Source organism: Bubalus kerabau, chromosome 21 (genome assembly GCF_029407905.1).
Source record: "Bubalus kerabau isolate K-KA32 ecotype Philippines breed swamp buffalo chromosome 21, PCC_UOA_SB_1v2, whole genome shotgun sequence".
In the NCBI taxonomy this organism is placed as follows: domain Eukaryota; kingdom Metazoa; phylum Chordata; class Mammalia; order Artiodactyla; family Bovidae; genus Bubalus; species Bubalus kerabau.
In genome coordinates, this window is record NC_073644.1 from 10,762,791 (window position 1) to 10,782,083 (window position 19,293).

General features: G+C 42.6%; 1 protein-coding gene across 1 annotated transcript in view; it reads right to left on the bottom strand.

The window, feature by feature from the left end:
• DOK6 (docking protein 6) overlaps positions 1-19,293 on the bottom strand; it is a 413,808-nt gene that overhangs the window by 130,992 nt on the left and 263,523 nt on the right. The window contains exon 5 of the mRNA XM_055559154.1: positions 16,999-17,188. Within this exon, the coding sequence (XP_055415129.1) occupies positions 16,999-17,188 (190 nt within the window). The remainder of the gene's footprint in view (positions 1-16,998; positions 17,189-19,293) is intronic.

A 19,293-nucleotide genomic window follows, 5' to 3' on the forward strand; every position in this document is an offset into this window, starting at 1 on the left:
TCTTCTGACTCTTGCTGAGTGAACCAGTTTCTGCAGACTGTCTTAATAGCAATACAGCGAATGCAAACATAGTCAGTCACCAGAGAACGCATAAGTAGAGCGGGTTCAGAGTGGTAACAGGGAAACAAATAGCCAGTCAGTGGGGACTTCCAATGCTTACATGGCCCATCTGACTTGTTTGAAACACAATCCCTTGACAGAGCAGCGGGGGGTGAGTCGTTCAAATGTAACATTAGAGAGAGGCTTTTATTTCAAAGGCTGTAAAATTGGAAGAATTCATTCATCTGCAGAGCCTAATGTCAAAAGTTGCGCTTCTCATTCCTCACCAGCCCTGTGGTTAACAATGCACTTGACCGACAGTTCTGCCTTGCAGAACAGGGTGTGAGTGTGTGGGGGGGTGGGGGGGGGAAACTGATGCCTCGGCTTGAAACGCTGTCAGTCCCCATGCTGCCTCACCTGTTAGCACATGTGCACAGCAAGCTGGGGTCCAACTCCTAACTTCTCTTTTAAAATAGAAAACTCTAGTGTCCATTAAGTTCAGATAGTGCCTTAAAAACTTAAAAGACACTATCGATCTAATTATTAATAACTGGGGATCCTGCATACTGCATAGCATTTAATGCTAAAAATGACCCTACGGCCTCGGCAAAATTCATCTCCAGTTTTCAGATGAGAATCTGACATTTAAAGGAGTTGACGCACAAGAGAATTTTAATCCAGAATCGATTGCCTGAGATTTCATATTCTAGTCTAAACCACTTCCTTACATGAACTTAATGTGAGAAATTTATAATGCCACGGTGCCAAAGTTGGTCAGATAAAAAGGTTCTTTCAGTCTAGTGCTTTTTCCTAGGGAACAAGTTTTCCAAATTACATTGATCACAACAAATATAACAAATAAAAACAAATAGAACGAATTTGTGGCAAGATTTGATTTATGCACATACATATTATTCATATCCAATCCTTCTTGATTCATATAACCTTGGAATACTTCTGTAAGCCAATGAAAACATAATTCAACTTACCTAAGTTCTTTACATGTTGACAAATATACTCATCATGTCTTGGAGAATGTCACTGCATTCATAAAATATTTATTGCATAAAAATATTGCTAAATATTTAATAATCAAGATGAATTGCCCTTCAAAATCTCCTTCTCAGTTCTTTTTATCTAACTAAGATGGTATATTGGTATTCACATCTATTTGAAACATCTTTTTTATTTTTCTTCTGATGCATGTGTGTGCTCAATCATGTCTGACTCTTTGTGACCCCATGGACTATAGCCTGCCAGGCTCCTCTGTCCATGGGATTCTCCTTCAGGCAAGAATACTGGAGTTGGTTGCCATTTCCTTCTTCAGGGAATCTTCCCGACCCAGGGATCAAACCTGCCTCTCTTACGTCTTTTGCATTGGCAGGTGGGTTCTTTACCTCTAGCACCACCTAGGAAGCCATATATATTGCTAAACATATGTACATTTAGGGATTGATCATTTATAAGAAGTATTAATGGATCATAATGTCTTTCTGAATGTATCTGACTTATTCCCTGTCAACCATCTTTGAGCATATTGGGGATGAGCCAATCCAAAGGGTCAGACCATCAAGAGATTTTACTGAAAATAAAATCTTACCCCAACCAAGAGGCACAGCCAAGGCAGGAGAAGTGGTCGAGCCACTCTGCACCACTGAGAGCAGCTCCTCAGGACCTCCCCCCAGTGCTGACGTGCACAGTCTGCTTCAGACTACGTGAGTTCTCAGAGTGATGCGTGCGGCAGGCACACCCAACAGGGAGGTAGGAAAGACGTAGCTCCATTTTCTACCCCAAATATGTAGTTTAGGTGGTATTTAGCCTAGTGAGCACTGACTCAAGTCCACTGGTTGTAGGACTGTTGACCACAGGCAGCCTTAAACCAGGAGCATCCTGCTAAAAGCATCCTACAGATAGGGATATCCTTAGTCTATTTATTAGGAGGTCAGTAAGCATGCTTGGGGTTTCCCAGGTAGTGCTGGTGGTAAAGAACCCTCCTGCTGATGCAAAAGATGTAAGAGACAGGGGGTTTGATCTGTGGGTTGGGAAGATGCCCTGGAGAAGGGAATGGCAACCCACTACAGTATTCGTACCTGGAGAATCCTATGGACAGAAGAGCCTGGTGGGCTACAGTTCATGGGGTCACAAAGAATCAGACACGACTGAAGTGATTCAGCACGCACGCACGCACACACAGTAACCAAGTATACAAGACTAGACTGGACTGGACCACTTGCTTTCCTGCTGTCCCCTGGACGTTCTTCAGTGTTACTCAGGAGAGAAACGGATCCCAGACCAGGAACTTTATTAACTCCTCTCTCCACAGTGGGATACATTGTTGAATCTGTAATTTTTTAAAATCATTTTTCTTGGACCCTCGTCTCCTGCATCAGCAGGTGAATTCTTTACCACTAACACCAGGGAAGCCCAAAAATATTCATGAATTTTAGATCTCATTAAGTTCGAGTCATGGGCTTCCCCAGGAGGCTCAGTGGTTAAGAATCTGCCTGCCAATACAGGTGACATGGGTTTGATCTCTGAGTTGGGAATATCCTCTGGAGAGGAAACGGCTACCCACTCCAGTATTCTTGCCTGGAGAATTCCATGGACAGAGGGGCCTGGTGGGCTACAGTCCACGGGGTTGCAGAGTTCGACACGACTGAGCACAATCCATTTTTCTGCTTTTTATTTCTTTGTCAGACTTTCCTCGAACCAGGTAACACATTCTAGGGATAGATTTTGAGCTAGGTATACTGTTGCTGCTGCTACTGCTGCTGCTAAGTCGCTTCAGTCGTGTCCGACTCTGCGACCCCAGAGACGGCAGCCCACCAGGCTCCCCTGTCCCTGGGATTCTCCAGGCAAGAACACTGGAGTGGGTTGCCATTTCCTTCTCCACTGCATGAAAGTGAAAAGTGAAAGTGAAGTCACTCAGTCGTGTCCGACTCCTAGCGACCCCATGGACTGCAGCCTACCAGGCTCCTCTGTCCATGGGATTTTCCAGGCAAGAGTACTGGAGTGGGGTGCCATTGCCTTCTCCGAGGTATACTGTATATCCCTTCAAAGAGTAAGGGACTCAGTGACATTTTTTGTATAAGAAAGAGTAACAGACACATTTTTAGTCTACATAACCTGGCATGTAAAGTATTTTGAAATTTCTAAATTAAAATTTTAGTAAATGTAGGACCCTATGGCTTCATATATAAATTGATGTTATATATTCTTCTGTTTCAGAGTTGTAAGAGACTGTTTTTTCTTTTTTAAGCTCATGAGTGGTTTATTTGACTTGATTTTTTAAGATAGATATGCTTTATTTATCAAGATACACACACCTTATTTGGTCTTCCCAGGTGGCACTAGTGGTAAAGAACCCGGCTGCCAATGCAGGAGACATAAGAAACCCAGGTTCAATCCCCGGGTTGGGAAGATCCCCTGAAGAAGGACTTGGCAACCCACTTCAGTATTCTTGGCTGGAGAATCCCCATGGACAGAGGAGCCTGACAGGCTACAGTCCATGGGGTAGCAAAGAGTCGGACATGACTGAGTGACTGTTTATTTATATTTATGCTGTATTTATCCTTTTGCTGCACTGAATGTGGGATCTTTGGTTCCCTGACCAGTGATGGAACTGTGCCCTCTGCAGTGGAAGCGCAGAGTCTTAACCACTGGACCGCCAGGGAAGTCAGAGACTGTATGCTTAGGGAGACTGACTTCACGTGAAATTTTAACAAGTTTTAGGAGGGAAGAGCTTGGAGAGAGTTTGACATTTTGGAGGGACTGGTTCAGGACGTGTCAGGTCAAAAAGAGACAGGGACAGCAAAACAGATGCAAAAGTGGATAATATTCATTTAAGAGAAGGAAGAGAATGGAGAGAAAGGGGAGAGGTGTGGCGAGGGAAGGAGGGAGGGGAGGGGAGAAGGCAGAGGTGCAGAGAGAACCTTCTGTGAATGCAGAAAGGCAGGAGGAGTCCCACACCGCAGGGAGTATAATAGTGACAGGACGACTGGGAACGAGCTTCCTTTCTGCCCAATTCACCCTCACTTCACGAAACAGGAATATGTTTTGACTGTATCTGGAGACTAATACACTTGTTATTTAAGCCACGGGCAACTTAGACACCAAAGGAATGAAAATAATACTCTTTCTTCATCTCTGTTAACTCTTCCCGTGATTTGTGGCACAGCTTATTTGTCAGATTTTGTTGTAATAGGATTCTTCATTCCTATTAAGTGAAGAAAACAACTGACAATTGAAAATAATAACAGAGGTTTTGTTCTCACTTGTCTGCCTCCTGAAGTAGCAGAACCATCAGTATTATCTCTGCTGTCTCACTAGAGTCGAAAAAGCCTGCCTTAGAGATTTCTTATTCCCTGCTTAACTTGAGTGATCCAGAGAGTCCCAGAAGCGGAGCCGGGCTTTGGGTCTTGCACGCAACACTGCCCTGCTGTCCAGGGATGGTCTCTGCCCTGGCTCACCCCGCAGACTTTGATGGCAGACCCCCGGCTCATTGCTAGAAGCAGCCTCTCCTCTGACAGTGGGGAGGCTGACAGGCTGTGCGGGACTTTGTCATCCGTGTTCAGTCTATGGGATAGAGGATCTGTGTGGGTCACTGTGGGAGCATCCAGGTCAAACGACTGTGTGTGTGTGTGTGTGTGTGTGTGTGTGTGTGTTAGAGAGAGAGAGAGAGAGAGAGATGTGGAAGGTGGGTTAGGAGGCGGGCAATTCCACGGGGACAAGGCGACAGGGACAGAAGGGAAAGTGAGCCGGATCGCAGGGGGTACAGAATGACAGGCGCCCAGGACGTGTGCTGGAAGGAGGGGCGCCCAGCTCCTTGAGGAGCCCGAGAACGTGCCGAGGAGGCGCACAGCAGAGGGCTGTGGCCGTCCAGGGGAGCCCCGCGGCCCCCAGTACGGCCACTCTGAGAGCAGGACACGAGCGACAGCAGAAGCGGGGTCTGAAGCCAATGGGCCCCTAGCTGGAGCGCCACCAGGTTCGCGCGTGGGGCCGGCAGGGCCCTGAGCCCGCAGAGACCCGACGGGCAGGAGCCGGGCCGCGCGCAGGAGAGCAGCCGAGGTGCGGCTGATGTTAACAGGGCACCGCGTGCTCACCGGCGTCCTCCCTTCCTGCTGCGCTGGGTTCGCTTGCTCTCTTCAAACAACTGTATCCTACCTTCTCCTGCATCAAGTCTTGACTACCTTTCTCTAGCCTCACAGTTACCTTGCTTCCTATTTGACCGAGAAAACAGACACGATCAGAAGACCACTTCTACACGCCTCTATCCGATCCTCAAATGCCTGCCTCCCCTTATTCCTTCATTATATCAGCCTCCATTACACTTTCCTGTTTAAAATGATTTTTTTTTTAACTGTAGCCACTCACTTGTTCACTAGATCCCGTTTCCTCTCAACTCAAAGATACTGGTTAGTGATGTTTCCCTCTTTCTTCTATTATTTTTTTCCTCTTCATAATATGACTCCATGTGCATGCAGATGTTTTTTTAAAATATAGCTCGCCTTCAAAAAAAATTAACGTCACATTCTTTTCCAGCTACTTCTGTTTCTGTTATCTTCACAATAAAATTTCTTGTGGCGTTGTCCTTGCTGACTCCACTTTCTCTCCTCTCATTTTCTTTGGAACCCACTCCAATCTTCTTTCCCCATGACGCCACTGAAATAGGTCTTTCCAAGGCCACCAGTGGCCTCTGATTTGCAAAATCAACATGACACTTCTCAAGCTTCATCTTACTCATCCTGTCTGCAGCACTTAACATGGTTAATATTATCTACTTCTTGAGGCATTTTTGCTTCCAGAGTAAGTAATAGATGTTTGTATCTTCTCTTCTCAAAAGTGAGGCATCCAGGTATATAACTTAAAAGCCATCTACATGCTGGGGATTCTTTCCTGATATACAGACACATATATACAGCCACTTTCTGAAATTCCCCCTGGAGGTCCACAAGGTATCTCCAACTTACCAAGTCAGAAAACAAACAAGACTCAGGCTCACTTGTCATGGATTATTATGTTATCATTTAAATGCATAGAAAGAAAATGTAAGTAAAATAAGGTAGCCAAGGAATTTACAAAACCTTTGCACATACTGAGTCCAACTCTTCTGAATCAACCCAGAATTATCAATGTCCTTTGGTTTTCTTTTTTTCACAAAATATTGTTCCATTTGTCATCAGCAAGTTAGTGATTAAAGAGTATGCTGCTTTTGACTTTAAAATTTTCTTCCAAACCTCTGACACCTACTCTACAAGTTTTATGCTGCCTGGTGGATATTTTGTCTACCAGATGGTGTTCACAGTAAGTTTTGTTTTTCTCAAATGGCCCTAAAGGTTTCTTGAGTGAAACGTTGGAGAGCTGACATGGAACTGAAATATAATTAAACTCAAGAAGTGAAACACCAACATTACACATAGGTTCAAGAGAAGGGATGAAGACTCTGGCATTCATGACCAAAGCTGTGAACCTGCGACAGTGGCGACTGTATCCCTTACGCCCCCTGCTGGCCACCATAGGATGATGCCATTCAGGGTAAGATGCAGTAGCAGCAGGGGCTTCCCAAGTGGCTCAAGGGTAGAGAACCTGCCTGGCAATGCAGGGACTGCAGGAGACACGGGTTCGATCCCTGGGTTGGGAAGATCCCTGGTGAAGGAAATGGTAACCTACTCCAGTATTCTTGCCTGGGAAATCCCATGGACAGAGGAGCCTGGCGGGCTACAACACATAGGGTTGCAAAGAGTCAGACACGACTGAGCTGGCCATGAGCACACCGTGAGCACACATGGGATTCTCCAGGCAAGAATACTTGAGTGGGTCGCCAGTCCCTTCTGCAGGGGATCTTCTCAATCCAGGGATAGAACCTGGGGTCTCCTGAATTGCTGGCAGATTCTTTACCGTCCGAACCACCAGAGAAGCCCAGTAGTAACTACACATATCTCAATTCCAGACATGTGAAAATAAGTGCATCTTTTGAGTGAAGGAATCAATAAGCAATAAAAGAATGGTCCAACTGCTCTAAAGGAGCCAGCCTGCGTCTCCTGTGAGATGTGAATCTCATTGGTGGGATGTGGAGGTGTGCTACCATCCAAGGAGATCAAACCGGAACTTCTCATTGATGTTCTTCCTCTTGATTCCAGCAATCATTCCTTGATTGAATGACTATTATTAAAGTTTAGGAACTTTCTAAGGAGAATTAAAAAACCTAAAAGGAAGGCCAAACCTGTCATTGGAATCCCTATAGACCAATTAATGAAAAGCAATTCACACTAAAGCATGTGTGGGTTCAATAAAAATGTACTGAACTTTAAAGTTAATGGAGCAAAAACGACGATCAGAGCCTCCATTTCTTGATAAGAACAGTTTCCTAAGCCATTTAATTAATGCTTTATCCTAGGGGGAAAAAATTAGTCCCAGTGTTGTAGCGGCAAGAGATTTAGCAAATTAGACACACACACAGAAGACACCAGCATCCTCAAAGACTTTGTCTTAGCTTTACTTCTCTGGAATTAAAGAACAGCTTATACAGACATGTGAATTTTAACATCACATATATCCTTGATATAAATTTTCCAAGAAGGAGACCTTTCTTCCCTATGCTCTAATAGTTAAAATTCAATTGAATATGATAACTTAATCTTTTTGTGACATCAAAAATCCCATTAATTTTCTAAGATGCCTCCAATCATTTGTCAAATACCATGATGTTTTAGAGAAACAGAGATGAGTAACACATACTCCCTGTCTTTAGTGAGCTCATAGGGTTCTTGGAGAGACCGATGGACCAATGGTTATAATATAAAGTAGGAATTGTAGTAAAAGATTTAGTGAGTAGGTATTGAAATCACAAAAAAGTTGTGGATTAGGAAAATAAACCACACATTCCATAGGGTCGCAAAGAGTCAGACACAGCAGAAGCAGCTTAGCACAGATGGTCTCACAGGCTGTGTAATAATAATAAAGCTAACTTCAAACCTCAATGCCTTAATACAACAAATGCGTACTCCTCATTCAAGCTATGTCTTATACATCTCTGGGCAAATCACCAGGGCAAAGTGGATTCAGAAACTCAGGTGGCTGAGATCCCATGGTTAAGACATCTCAACACTAGACCATTTCAGCTGCACAGTGGGTAAAAAGGGATGGGTGACCCCATGGACTGCAGCACACCAGGCTTCCCTGTCCTTCACTATCTCCCAGAGTTTGCTCACACCATGTCCACTGAATTGAGGATTCTATTCAACCATCTCATCTCAACCATCTCATCTATCTTGTCCCCTTCTCCTCCTGCTTTCAATCTTTGTGGCATCAGGGTCTTTTCCAATGAGTCAGCTCTTCACATCAAGTGGCCCAAGTATTGGAGCTTCAGCATCTTTTGAATGAAGTGCATCTTTTGAATGAAGATGAACATTCAGGGAATGATGTCTCACGTGGCTCCACCTAATTGCAAGGGCAAAGGTAAATACAGGGGAGGAGGTGGAAATTAAAAGACACTTGCTCCTTGGAAGAAAAGTTATGACCAACCTAGATAGCATATAAAAAGAAGAGACATTACTTTGTCAACAAAGGACTGTCTAGTCAAAGCTATTGTTTTTCCAGTAGTCATGTATGGATGTGAGAGTCAGACCATAAAGAAGGCTGAGAGCCAAAGAATTGATGCTTTCAAACTGTAGTACTGGAGAAGACTCTTGAGAGTCCCTTGGACTATAAGCAGATCAAACTAGTCTATCTTAAAGGAAATCATTCCTGAATATTCATTGGAAGGACTGATGCTGAAGCTGAATCTCCAATGCTGTGGTCACCTGATGCAAAGAGCTGATTCAATGGAAAAGACCCTGATTTTGGGAAAGTTTGAGGGCAGGAGGAAAAGCGGGTGACAAAGGATGAGATGGTTGGATGGTATCATCAACTCAATGGACATCATGAATTTAAGCAAACTTTGAGAGATAGTGAAGGACAGGGGAGGCTGCTGTGCTGCAGTCCATGGGTTTGCAAAGAGTTGGACACAGTTTAGCAACTGAACAACAACAAACAATAATACTGGAGACTGTACACTTAATCTCTTCTTTTCTTGTGGCTGTTTTAACTTACTCTTGTCACTTAAAAGACTTCCTTAACTTTATCTCTTACTCTTGTGACTCAACATACTTATCTTTCCAATGTTGCAGGGTTTTAATTTTTTTCAAATCCCTTTCATCTTTGCTTGCAAGTTCTCAAATTATCCCTGAGATCCTTTCTTTGTAGTATCCGGACAGCCAACAAACATTTTGTTTTCTAACTTCTTCTCCTCGATACTGTTGGGAAATACAATTAGAAACAAAATCTTCCAATCTAGAAATACTCTCCACAAAAGTAATAAAGAAAGAAGACACCCTTGTTATTGTTTTCATGTTAAACCAGAATATGATACACATCTCAGGCAATCTGCTGAGAGTTGGCAAAGACAAAAAGACATCTCACCCTTTTTATAGTCAAAAGCAGATAGAAGGCTCTATGTATATGTTCTCAAGATAAACGACACTGGTCTCAAGGGATGAGAGGGCTTCACAGCACCATTTTCCAGACACAGTTCATCCTCGATTCACCTGGTAACTGCAGTGACAACCCAGACTAGCTAACTGGCTTTATCTAGAGGAAAAACAAACTTTTCACACCTTTATAAGAGAAGGGGGTTTTGCAATGTGGAGTCAAGTGCCAACGCAGTTAGGTTCCTCCCCTCCCACAGCAACTGGGGGTTAGGGGCGTTCTCTTCTTCAGTGTTTAACTTTCACAGATGTGGCTCCTGAGTCCCTGAAATAAAGGCACTCCCGGTTCTTAAAGCTGACAAAAACCTATTGTTTTCAAGAGGATTTATATACATTTCAAAGAGAGAAACCTTAGGGCTTCCCTGGTGGCTCAGACAGTAGGAGAGACCCAGGTTTGATCCCTAAGTTGGGAAGATCCCCAAGGAAATGATAACTCACTCCAGTATTCTTGCATGTGAAACCCCATGGATAGAGGAGCCTGGCGGGCTGCAGTCCACAGGATCGCAGAGTCTGACATGACTGAGTGACTAACACCACTTCAAAGAAGGAAGAAAGTACTAATAACTTTATGTTTTCTAAAGTAAATGCTCTAAGAAAAAGGGAGGGGAGAGGAATCTTTCCCCCATTTTTAACAGAGGATGACACTCCCTAATTTTTTTTTTTATTTTTTTTTTTTGAGGACCTGCCATACTGCTTCCCATAGGGAAGTGCAGAAGGATTCCAAGTGTTCTACAACCGCACCAACACATTGCTATTGTGATTATTATTATTTTGATCATAGCCCTCCTACTTGTGTGAGGAGGCATCTCATCATAGTTTTAATTTGCATTTTCCTAAAAGTTTCTTTTAGGACTTTCTTTTCAGGTGCTATTTTCTGTCTGGATATCTTTGGAGAAATGCCTACTTAACTTGTTTGTGCATGTTTTTTTGTGTGTTGTTTGTTCTTTGTTGTTATGAACTTTTTGAAGTTCTCCCTATATTCAGACATCAACCCCTTATCAGATATAAGACTTGTAAATATTTTCTCCCATTTTGCGAGTTGCCTCTTTACTCCATCGATATTGCCTTTTGATGCACAAATTCCTTAAACTGTTAATAAGTTCCAACTTGTCTATTTTTTCTTTTGTTGCCTTTTGTGTCATATTCAAGAAATCACTGCCCAATCCGAAGCTGTAAAGTTCTGCTCTATATTTTCTTCGAGGAGTTTTATAGTTTCAGATGTTAAATGTAAGTCTTCGATTTGTTTTGACTTAATGTTTGTCATACACAGTGGTGATGGGCCAACTTCATCCTTTTGCATGTTGATATACAGTTTTTCCAGCTATTTGTTGAAAAGACTTTCACCATTGAATTTTGGCAGCCTTGCCAAAAATCATTTGAGCATATATGTGAAGCTCTTCCCTTTTTTAAAATTTATTTTTAAATTAAAACATTTCCACCTGGCAGCATTCACTCTTTGTGCTAGACAGTTCTCTGGGGTTTGACAGATGTATAGCATGACATATCGGCCACCACCATCAGGATAAATTTCAGTTCCGCCGTCGCCCTGACATTGCCCTTCTGTCATTTCCTCATCCTGTCGTTTCCCTCCCTCTGCACAGCACCCTCTCCAGGCGATCACTGGTCTCCCTCCTGACCTTATAGCCTATCCCCCATGCACGTGGCATCACAGAGTACGTGGTTTGCTGCATCTGGCCTCTCACTTAGAACAAGGCATCTGTGATGCACTCATTGTGTATGTCATTCACTCCTTTTTGATGATGAGTAGCTCTTGCCTGGAAAATCCCATGGATGGAGGAGCCTGGTGGGCTGCAGTCCATGGGGTTGCGAAGAGTCGGACACAACTGAGCGACTTCCCTTTCACTTTTCGCTTTTCTGCATTGGAGAAGGAAATGGCAACCCACTCCAGTGTTCTTGCCTGGAGAATCCCAGGGACGGGGGAGCCTGGTGGGCTGCCGTCTATGGGGCCGCACAGAGTCAGACACGACTGAAGTGACTTAGCAGCAGCAGCAGCTCTCTATAGATTTATCATAGTTTGTTTACCCATTCAGTGAAGGATATTTGGTTTGTCTAGTTTTGGTCAATCAGTGATGAATAAAATGGCTAGCAACATTGATGTACAGGTTTTGTTATGAGCATGTATTTTTACTTTTTGTGAGATAAAATCAAGAAGTAGGACCCTGGATCAGATCTTCAGGCAATGTTGAGTTTTTTTTTTAAACTTCAAAGTTTCTTTCCAAATCACTGTAGCATGCTACCTTCCCACCAAACTGTACGTGTTCCATCTGCTGTGCATCCTTGTCTGCATTTGGTATTGTCAGATTCTCCTTTTAAACTTTAGCCACTATAATAGATATACAGTTGTATCTCATCGTAGTTTTAATTTGCATTTCCCTTTGGAAGGACTGATGCTAAAGCTGAAACTCCAGTACTTTGGCCGCCTCATGCGAAGAGTTGACTCGTTGGAAAAGACTCTGATGCTGGGGGGGGGGAGGGCAGGAGGAGAAGGGGACAACAGAGGATGAGATGGCTTGGATGGCATCACTGACTCGATGGACATTAGTCTGAGTGACTCCGGGAGTTGGTGATGGACAGGGAGGCCTGGCGTGCTGCGATTCATGGAGTTGCAAAGAGTCGGACATGACTGAGCGACTGAACTGAACTGAACTGAACGAATAATTGGAGAAGGAACTGGTAACCCACTCCAGTAGTTTTGCCTGGAGAATCCCAAGGACAGAGGAGTCTGGTGGGCCAGAGTCTATGGGGTCGCAAAAAGTCAGACATGACAGAGCGACTAACACACGCACCCAATGAACAATTAGGTTTGGCATCTTTTAGTGTGATTATTGATCAATCGTATGTCTTTTTTGGTGAAGTATCTGCTTACATTTTTTGCCTGTTTTTAAAGCTGGGTTGCATTTTTTCTTATTTTTGACTTGGAAATTCTTTATATATTTTGGATACAAGTGCATTGTCTAATATGTGACTTTTGAATATCTTCTCTAGATCAGTGTCTGGACTTTCAGTCCCTTAAAAGTGTCTCTTGCAGAGACAAGTTTTTAATTTTGATATAGTCTAATTTATCTTTTGTGGGGAGGGTAATCATGCTTTGGTATCCTATTTTAAAACTCTCTGCCTTACCTTTTATTTTAACTGAGTGGTCATACATAAAAGGAGGAGGGTTTTTCTCTGCATGACTGATGGAAAAGCTTTTTAAGGACTGAACAAGGCTCCATGACATCAGGGAATCCTATACTATAGCACACAGAGCTTTTTGCTTCTATTCACCATCTTCCTGTGGGAACTGTACTGCTTTTTATTTCCAATTGTTAAAAATCTGTAACCAGATTGTCCCCAGGCTTCTCAATAGAGACAATACTATCAAAGTTAGTAGGATATATATTTTAAGCACCGATTGTTATATTAAGTGTTTTGCTGAATAGGGAGGTTATGTTTTGAACAATAATTTTATAAAAATGGATTTGGGGATCGTTTGAATCTTGTTCTGCAGGACTTTGAGCTCATCCTGATTTTTGCTTACAATATTTATGAAGTTTCATGAAGTGAAAAAGCCCCATCAGCAAATAAAAAAAGTGGTTTTATCTTCCACAGGGTAAAACTGCACATTATCATAAGTCCTGTGACGTCCTCTGCAGGTCTGGATATCTTGTTTTGATTTTTTGATTAAATAAGCTTGCATGGTAAACTGGGTTGCTTTTCACTTTTAAAGTGCTCTTTTATGGTTAACTGGCAGTTACTCTAAGCAGGCAGGAGGCTGTGACTTCCTCTCCCCAGGCCACGCCCTCTGAGTGAGGACAGTTCCCAGCAAAAGCTCCCTGGTCCTCCTCTCCCGTCCTCACCCGCATGGGTGTATGATTACAACTGTCGGGATGCGTGAGGTGTGTTCCTCCAGGAAGAATGATCTTGCTCCATTTCTACCGTTCATGCTTATATTTTATTGGTACAGCAGAATTTAAAATGCATTTTTTTTTTCCTGTGGGAGCTCAGGTTGTACTTTTTTTTTTTTTAATATAAATTTATTTATTTTAATTGGGGGCTAATTACTTTACAATATTGTATTGGTTTTGCCATACATCAACATGAATCCATCACGTGTGTACATGTGTTCCCCATCCTGAACCCCCCTCCCACCTCCCTCCCCATACTAGGATGCTCTGGGTCATCCCAGTGCACCAGCCCTGGGAATCCTGTATCATGCATTGAACCTGGACTGGCAATTCGTTTCACATATGATATTATACATGTTTCAATGCCATTCTCCCAAATCATCCCACCCTCGCCCAAAAGCTCGTCAGTAGGGAGCCCGGAGCGTGGGCTCTACAACAAGAGAAGCCACAGCTGTAAGCCCGTGCACTGCCGCGGAGGGCGCCCCCGCTCACCGCAACCGGAGAACGCGCGGGCAGCAACAAAGACCCAGCGTGGCCCAGCAAATAGGCAAAGTTGTACAAGGCCTGCCGGTAGAAAAAAGGCTAGTTCGACACCCAGTTTTATCACTTTCCAGTACATGCGGTAGTACAAGTAAATGGCTAGAAACTGCCTCCAAATGCTGTGCCCTGTGCAGACAGGAACAAAATTAAACACAGAAGATGGAGATCTTGAGCTCAAGGTCTACTGTGTTGACAGCACAAAGCTGACCTGCCCGTTTCTCCTTTAAACTGTCCCGTGTCATCACCCATGCCCCCCGACACCCCTTCTCCCAGTCCTGACTCGGGGAACTGGGTCGAACATGGACAAAACCTTCTGCTCTTGGTTACCTTTAACAGGAGTGAGATCCTCTGGAGTTTACAAAACAGATGCACAGATCAATGATCAATATTCCAAGGGCAAGGGACACCCAAAACTCGGAGAAGGAAAAACATGCAAATGAACAGTACCCACAAGGACAAACCTCTAAACATAAGGAAACAAAGGGGAAAGGAAAAAAAAATTAACAAGATATCCAAGTCCTCTCTTAAAATAGAAACATCTTAAATCATCTTTTTAATGCCTGTAGTTATGGGGTCAAGAACGCTCTTTGCACCATTAGAGGGTGTGTGAATTGAAATTGCTTTGAAAGCAATTTGCTATACTGTGAAGAACCTTGAAAATGTTCACAGCTTTTGACCCAGGAATTCTGCTTTAAAAAGGCTCTGCTAAGAAAATAATCAGATATTTGCACATCTTTTCACAGATGGTCAGTGTGGCTTTATTTATAATAGTTCATTTTGGGAACACCCTAATGTTAAATTAATGACAGTACAGCCACATGTTCAGATACCATATGGTCACAAAAATATTGACCTTATAGGACTTTATAGAAGATTACTTCTCCGTATAATATTAAATGAAAATGCATTGATTTTAAAATACACTGGAAGGAAGTACAGCAAAATATTAAAAGCCATTTTCTCAAGATACAGAAATAGTAAGTGATTTTAAGCTTTTCTTTCCAACTACTCCCTCAAAAGCCTGGCTTGACTTTTAAAATCAGATGATATAAAGTATTTTTTTAAAAAAATATTCATTTATTTCTTTGGCTGTGTCGGGTCTCAGCTGCCTCACCCGGGATCTTTGGTTATAGTGCGCTGGCTCTCTATCCGTGGCGCATGCAGCTGTGCCAAGCAGGCTCAGTTGTCCATGACATGTGGGATTTTAGTTCCCCAAACAGGCATCAAACCTGAGCCCCCGGCATGGCATGGAGGATTCTTAACCACCCGGTGGAGCCAGTGGTAAAGAACCTGTCTGCCAATGCAGGAGACGAGAGACGCGGGTTCAATCCCCGAGTTGGGAAGATCCACTGGCAACCTGCTCCAGTATTCTTGCCTGGAGAATCCCATGGACACAGGAACTTGGCAGGTTACAGTCCATAGAGTCGCAAAGAGTCGGACACCACTGAACCGACTTAGCATGCAGACCACTAAGGAAGTCCCAATGTCAAGCATTAAAACATCTCAGTACTAAGGAAAAAGGGAGACCTACAAGGAAAACCTAAAAAGTGCAAGGCCTGCCTCAGGTTACAAGAACAGGCTTCTGCCCTTACTGTACCTATCTAGGAATCAAGGCCCGCGGTTGCACACAGCTTCAAGGACCACCCTTGAAACCCCGTTCAGAAATGCTCACAGCTCTCTCCCCTTCCTTGGCCTCATTCCTCCCGGGGGGTGTTTTGTTGTAAAAGTGACAAATGCTCACTGTCAAACCTCCAACAGTGTAAAAGTATATGAAATAAGAAGAGTAAATGCCCTCCTGCTTTCCCCCCACTTTTTCCCATGTTAAAAGCACGGAGGGATAATTTGCATGTAACGATGTGCACTGATACTGAGTAAACAGCTCCATAGCTCTCGACAAATGTCAGGGTACAGGGCACGGTCACCCCCACAGGTCCTGTGTGTTCCCTGGAGTCCATTCTCTCCCGACCCGAGGCAACCATTCATTTGCTTTCTGTCGCTATATATCAGTTTTGTCTGTTGCAGGATTTCCTACCAATGTTACAACAATGATTTTGAGATTCATCCGTGCTGTGTGTGTCATGGTAGGTAGAATTCTGTTGCATAACTATCTTAATTTGTCTACTCAGTCACATGGTGACTTCATAATTACCTTATAAGGCCACGGATTCATTTTTAGAATGTGATAAATCATATCCCCAAGTGTGAATACATTAAACACTTCTTATATAGAATCCCCAAACCTAAGTCTTATCTTGGAGGAGTGACAACAAGATCACAAAGGGGTCACAACATAATGACTTGATACAGTTGATTGAACCTCATGTCTAAATCCATATCTGTGAATAATGATTGTGAAGCAAGCATTTATTTTAAGACATTTATGGATTCCGACCATATGCTGTGATCAAGAAACCAGTGTATCTGTCTTGACATACTACGTTTAAAATCTGAGTCACACATTCCATAAATTATGGATTTGCCAACTTTCTTTTCAGTCATTCTGAATTAATATCAATATTTATACTTGACTAATGTTATTAACATAAACATCTGGATAAATGAATATTGCATTAAATTATCTCAAACTTAAAAAGTAATATTTAAGCAATTTTATATAAGACTCCTTTCAACATTTTTCCCTTAAAAAATAATCCACAAAAGTAATGCCAGCCAAGGACATGTTGACTTTTATGGAAATCCTACTGCACCAAAAATATAGGAGGATGTACCCAAAATCTCACAAATATACTGCATGATAAAAAATAATTATGAAACTAGTTTGATGCCAGCACAAGAGACTGAAGTTATTTTGAATGGGGTAATTGACCTGCCATAGAATTAACACAGTTTCATCCAGATTATCAACAAGGATCTGAAGAAATTATATTTTTGGTGACCTCTAACCTTTACGAAAACAACCATCTACCTGAGCACAGAACCTTGGTCCCAGGCCCCTCCTGCATGCTGCTTCTGCCCTCAGAGCTTACCTGCCCGACTCAAATGTGAACCACGTTGAGTCCCGCCCGTATCTCCTCAGTGAGCTGAGGGGCCACATCACCAGCTTGACCTTGGCATTGTGGATATCCCAGAGATAGATATTCTCGTGCGTGATCTGCATTGTGCATTCGCCATAAATGTCCAGATTTGGTGTAGGCATAAGGTACACATTGAATCGTTCTGCAAAGAAACAAGGAATGGAGACAATGAAGTGAGAGGAGGTGTGACTTTTACGGCAGCACCATGTTAACCTGCACACCTACCTACAGCCTGCAGAAAGGGTCACCGTGTTCCTTGGCGACACCGATATACATTGTGAAGCACTCTCTTTTTCCATTTTGTGGGAAAAGGGGTTAAATGTATTCTTAATCATTCAGTCATTTACTCATTCTTCAACTTCTTGTGGCCTGCATCCTGTGTGTGTGTGTGTGTGTGTGCATGTGCGTGTGCTCAGTTGTGCTTAACTCTTTGAGACGCCATGGACTGTAACACTCCTCTGTCCATGGGATTTCCTGGGCAAGAATACTGGAATTGCCATTTCCTTCTCCATGCATCCTCTATGGTGGGGATTAAACGGTTAAATTGTACCATGGGAACATAAGGGCAAAAAGCTAATTGGAGTCTCTGCCCAAACGGTGTTACTGTCTGCTTCTTCACACAATCTTAAGTGGATATCATATAAACAATTCCAGGGAGGAATGCCTTATCTAATTTACACAAGAACTTACTCAATTTTATCTCTGCGGCATGAAGTGTTTAATGCCCACTCAGACTGACTCTCCAAGCACAGAGTACTCATGATCAAATTCAGCATATGATAAATGCAGATATTCATGACTGCCTTCTGCAGAACTTCAGCCATTGTTTCAGTAAGCAAAATAAAACCACATAAATGCTTTCATTCCTGGATATTATGTAGTTGAAAATCTATTAGGCAATGATTCTAAACCCTTTATAAATGTCTGTGTATGTCAAACACCACTGCAAAATTCTGCAGCCCTCGATTTCCATTTAAATGCATTAGAATATACTTTATTTTGAAAGATAAGGTCAGTTGGTAAGTTCCAGGAAGTAAAGAACTTGGTATGACCTACAAAGTGTCTTTATAAAATATCCTTAGTTCCCAGCATCTTATCTTTGGTGTATAGTAAGTGATCAATAAATATTAGTTAACTAATAGTTGAATGAACTAATAAAATGTTAACTAATAAAATAAGTGAAATAAATATATCCCATGATGAAATAAATATATCCTTGTCAATCTTAAAGAAAAAGAAACTCTGAATATTCATTGAAAAGATTGATGCTGAAGAGGAAGCTCCAATACTTTGGCCACCTGATGCAAAGAGCTGACTCCTTGGAAAAGATCCTGATGCTGGGAAAGACTGAAGGCAGGAGGAGAAGGGGCAACAGAGGATGAGATGGTTGAATGGTATCACCGACTCAATGGACATGCGTTTGAGCAAACTCAGGGAGATACAGAAAGACAGGGGAAGCCTGGCGTGCTATAGTCCATGGGGTATCAAAGAGTGGACACGACTTAGCGACTAAACAACAATATGAAGAATATCAGGACTTCCCAGGTGGCTCAGTGGTAAAGAATCCGCCTGCCAATGCAGGAGATGCAGGTTCAATCTCTGGATCGGGAAGATCCCCTGGAGTAGGAAATGGCAACTCACTTCGACATTCTTGCCTGGGAAATTCCACGGACAGAGGAGCCTAGCAGACTACAGTCCTTGGAGTCGCAAAGAGTCAGACACGACTGAGCTACTAAACAGTGATGAATATGGGCTGCAAGAATTGAGGAATTACAAAAAAATGAGTCATGACAACAAAAAGTTTAAGAATTACTAGCAGATACATCTTCGTGAGTTTGAATTTAATTGTGAACAGAGCTTTAAAGGCAGAGGTGTCGCATGAATTATTTGGAGAGGCATAATCGTGCAGCTGCAGTTGGTCAAGGACTGAGATATTTTCGAATATGCTGCCATCCATCAGGATGCTACGGTCTTAAACACTGTATGTTTGCTGGTCCTGAGCTGCAACTGTCTATATAATGGAAAGAATCGTTCCGGTTGCAGCTATTTTGTAAAGCAAAGATTTTCTGGTGCCAAGTTGGTTATATTTAACTTAAGCACAACAGTTTGAAATTTAGTAACCATATGGACACTATTTATGTTCAAGTGTCTAAATATTTTGGGACCAAAAATAATGATTCAATATTTTACTTAGATTGTTGACCCATGAAAGTATTATGGATATAGATTTCATATAATAATTATTTG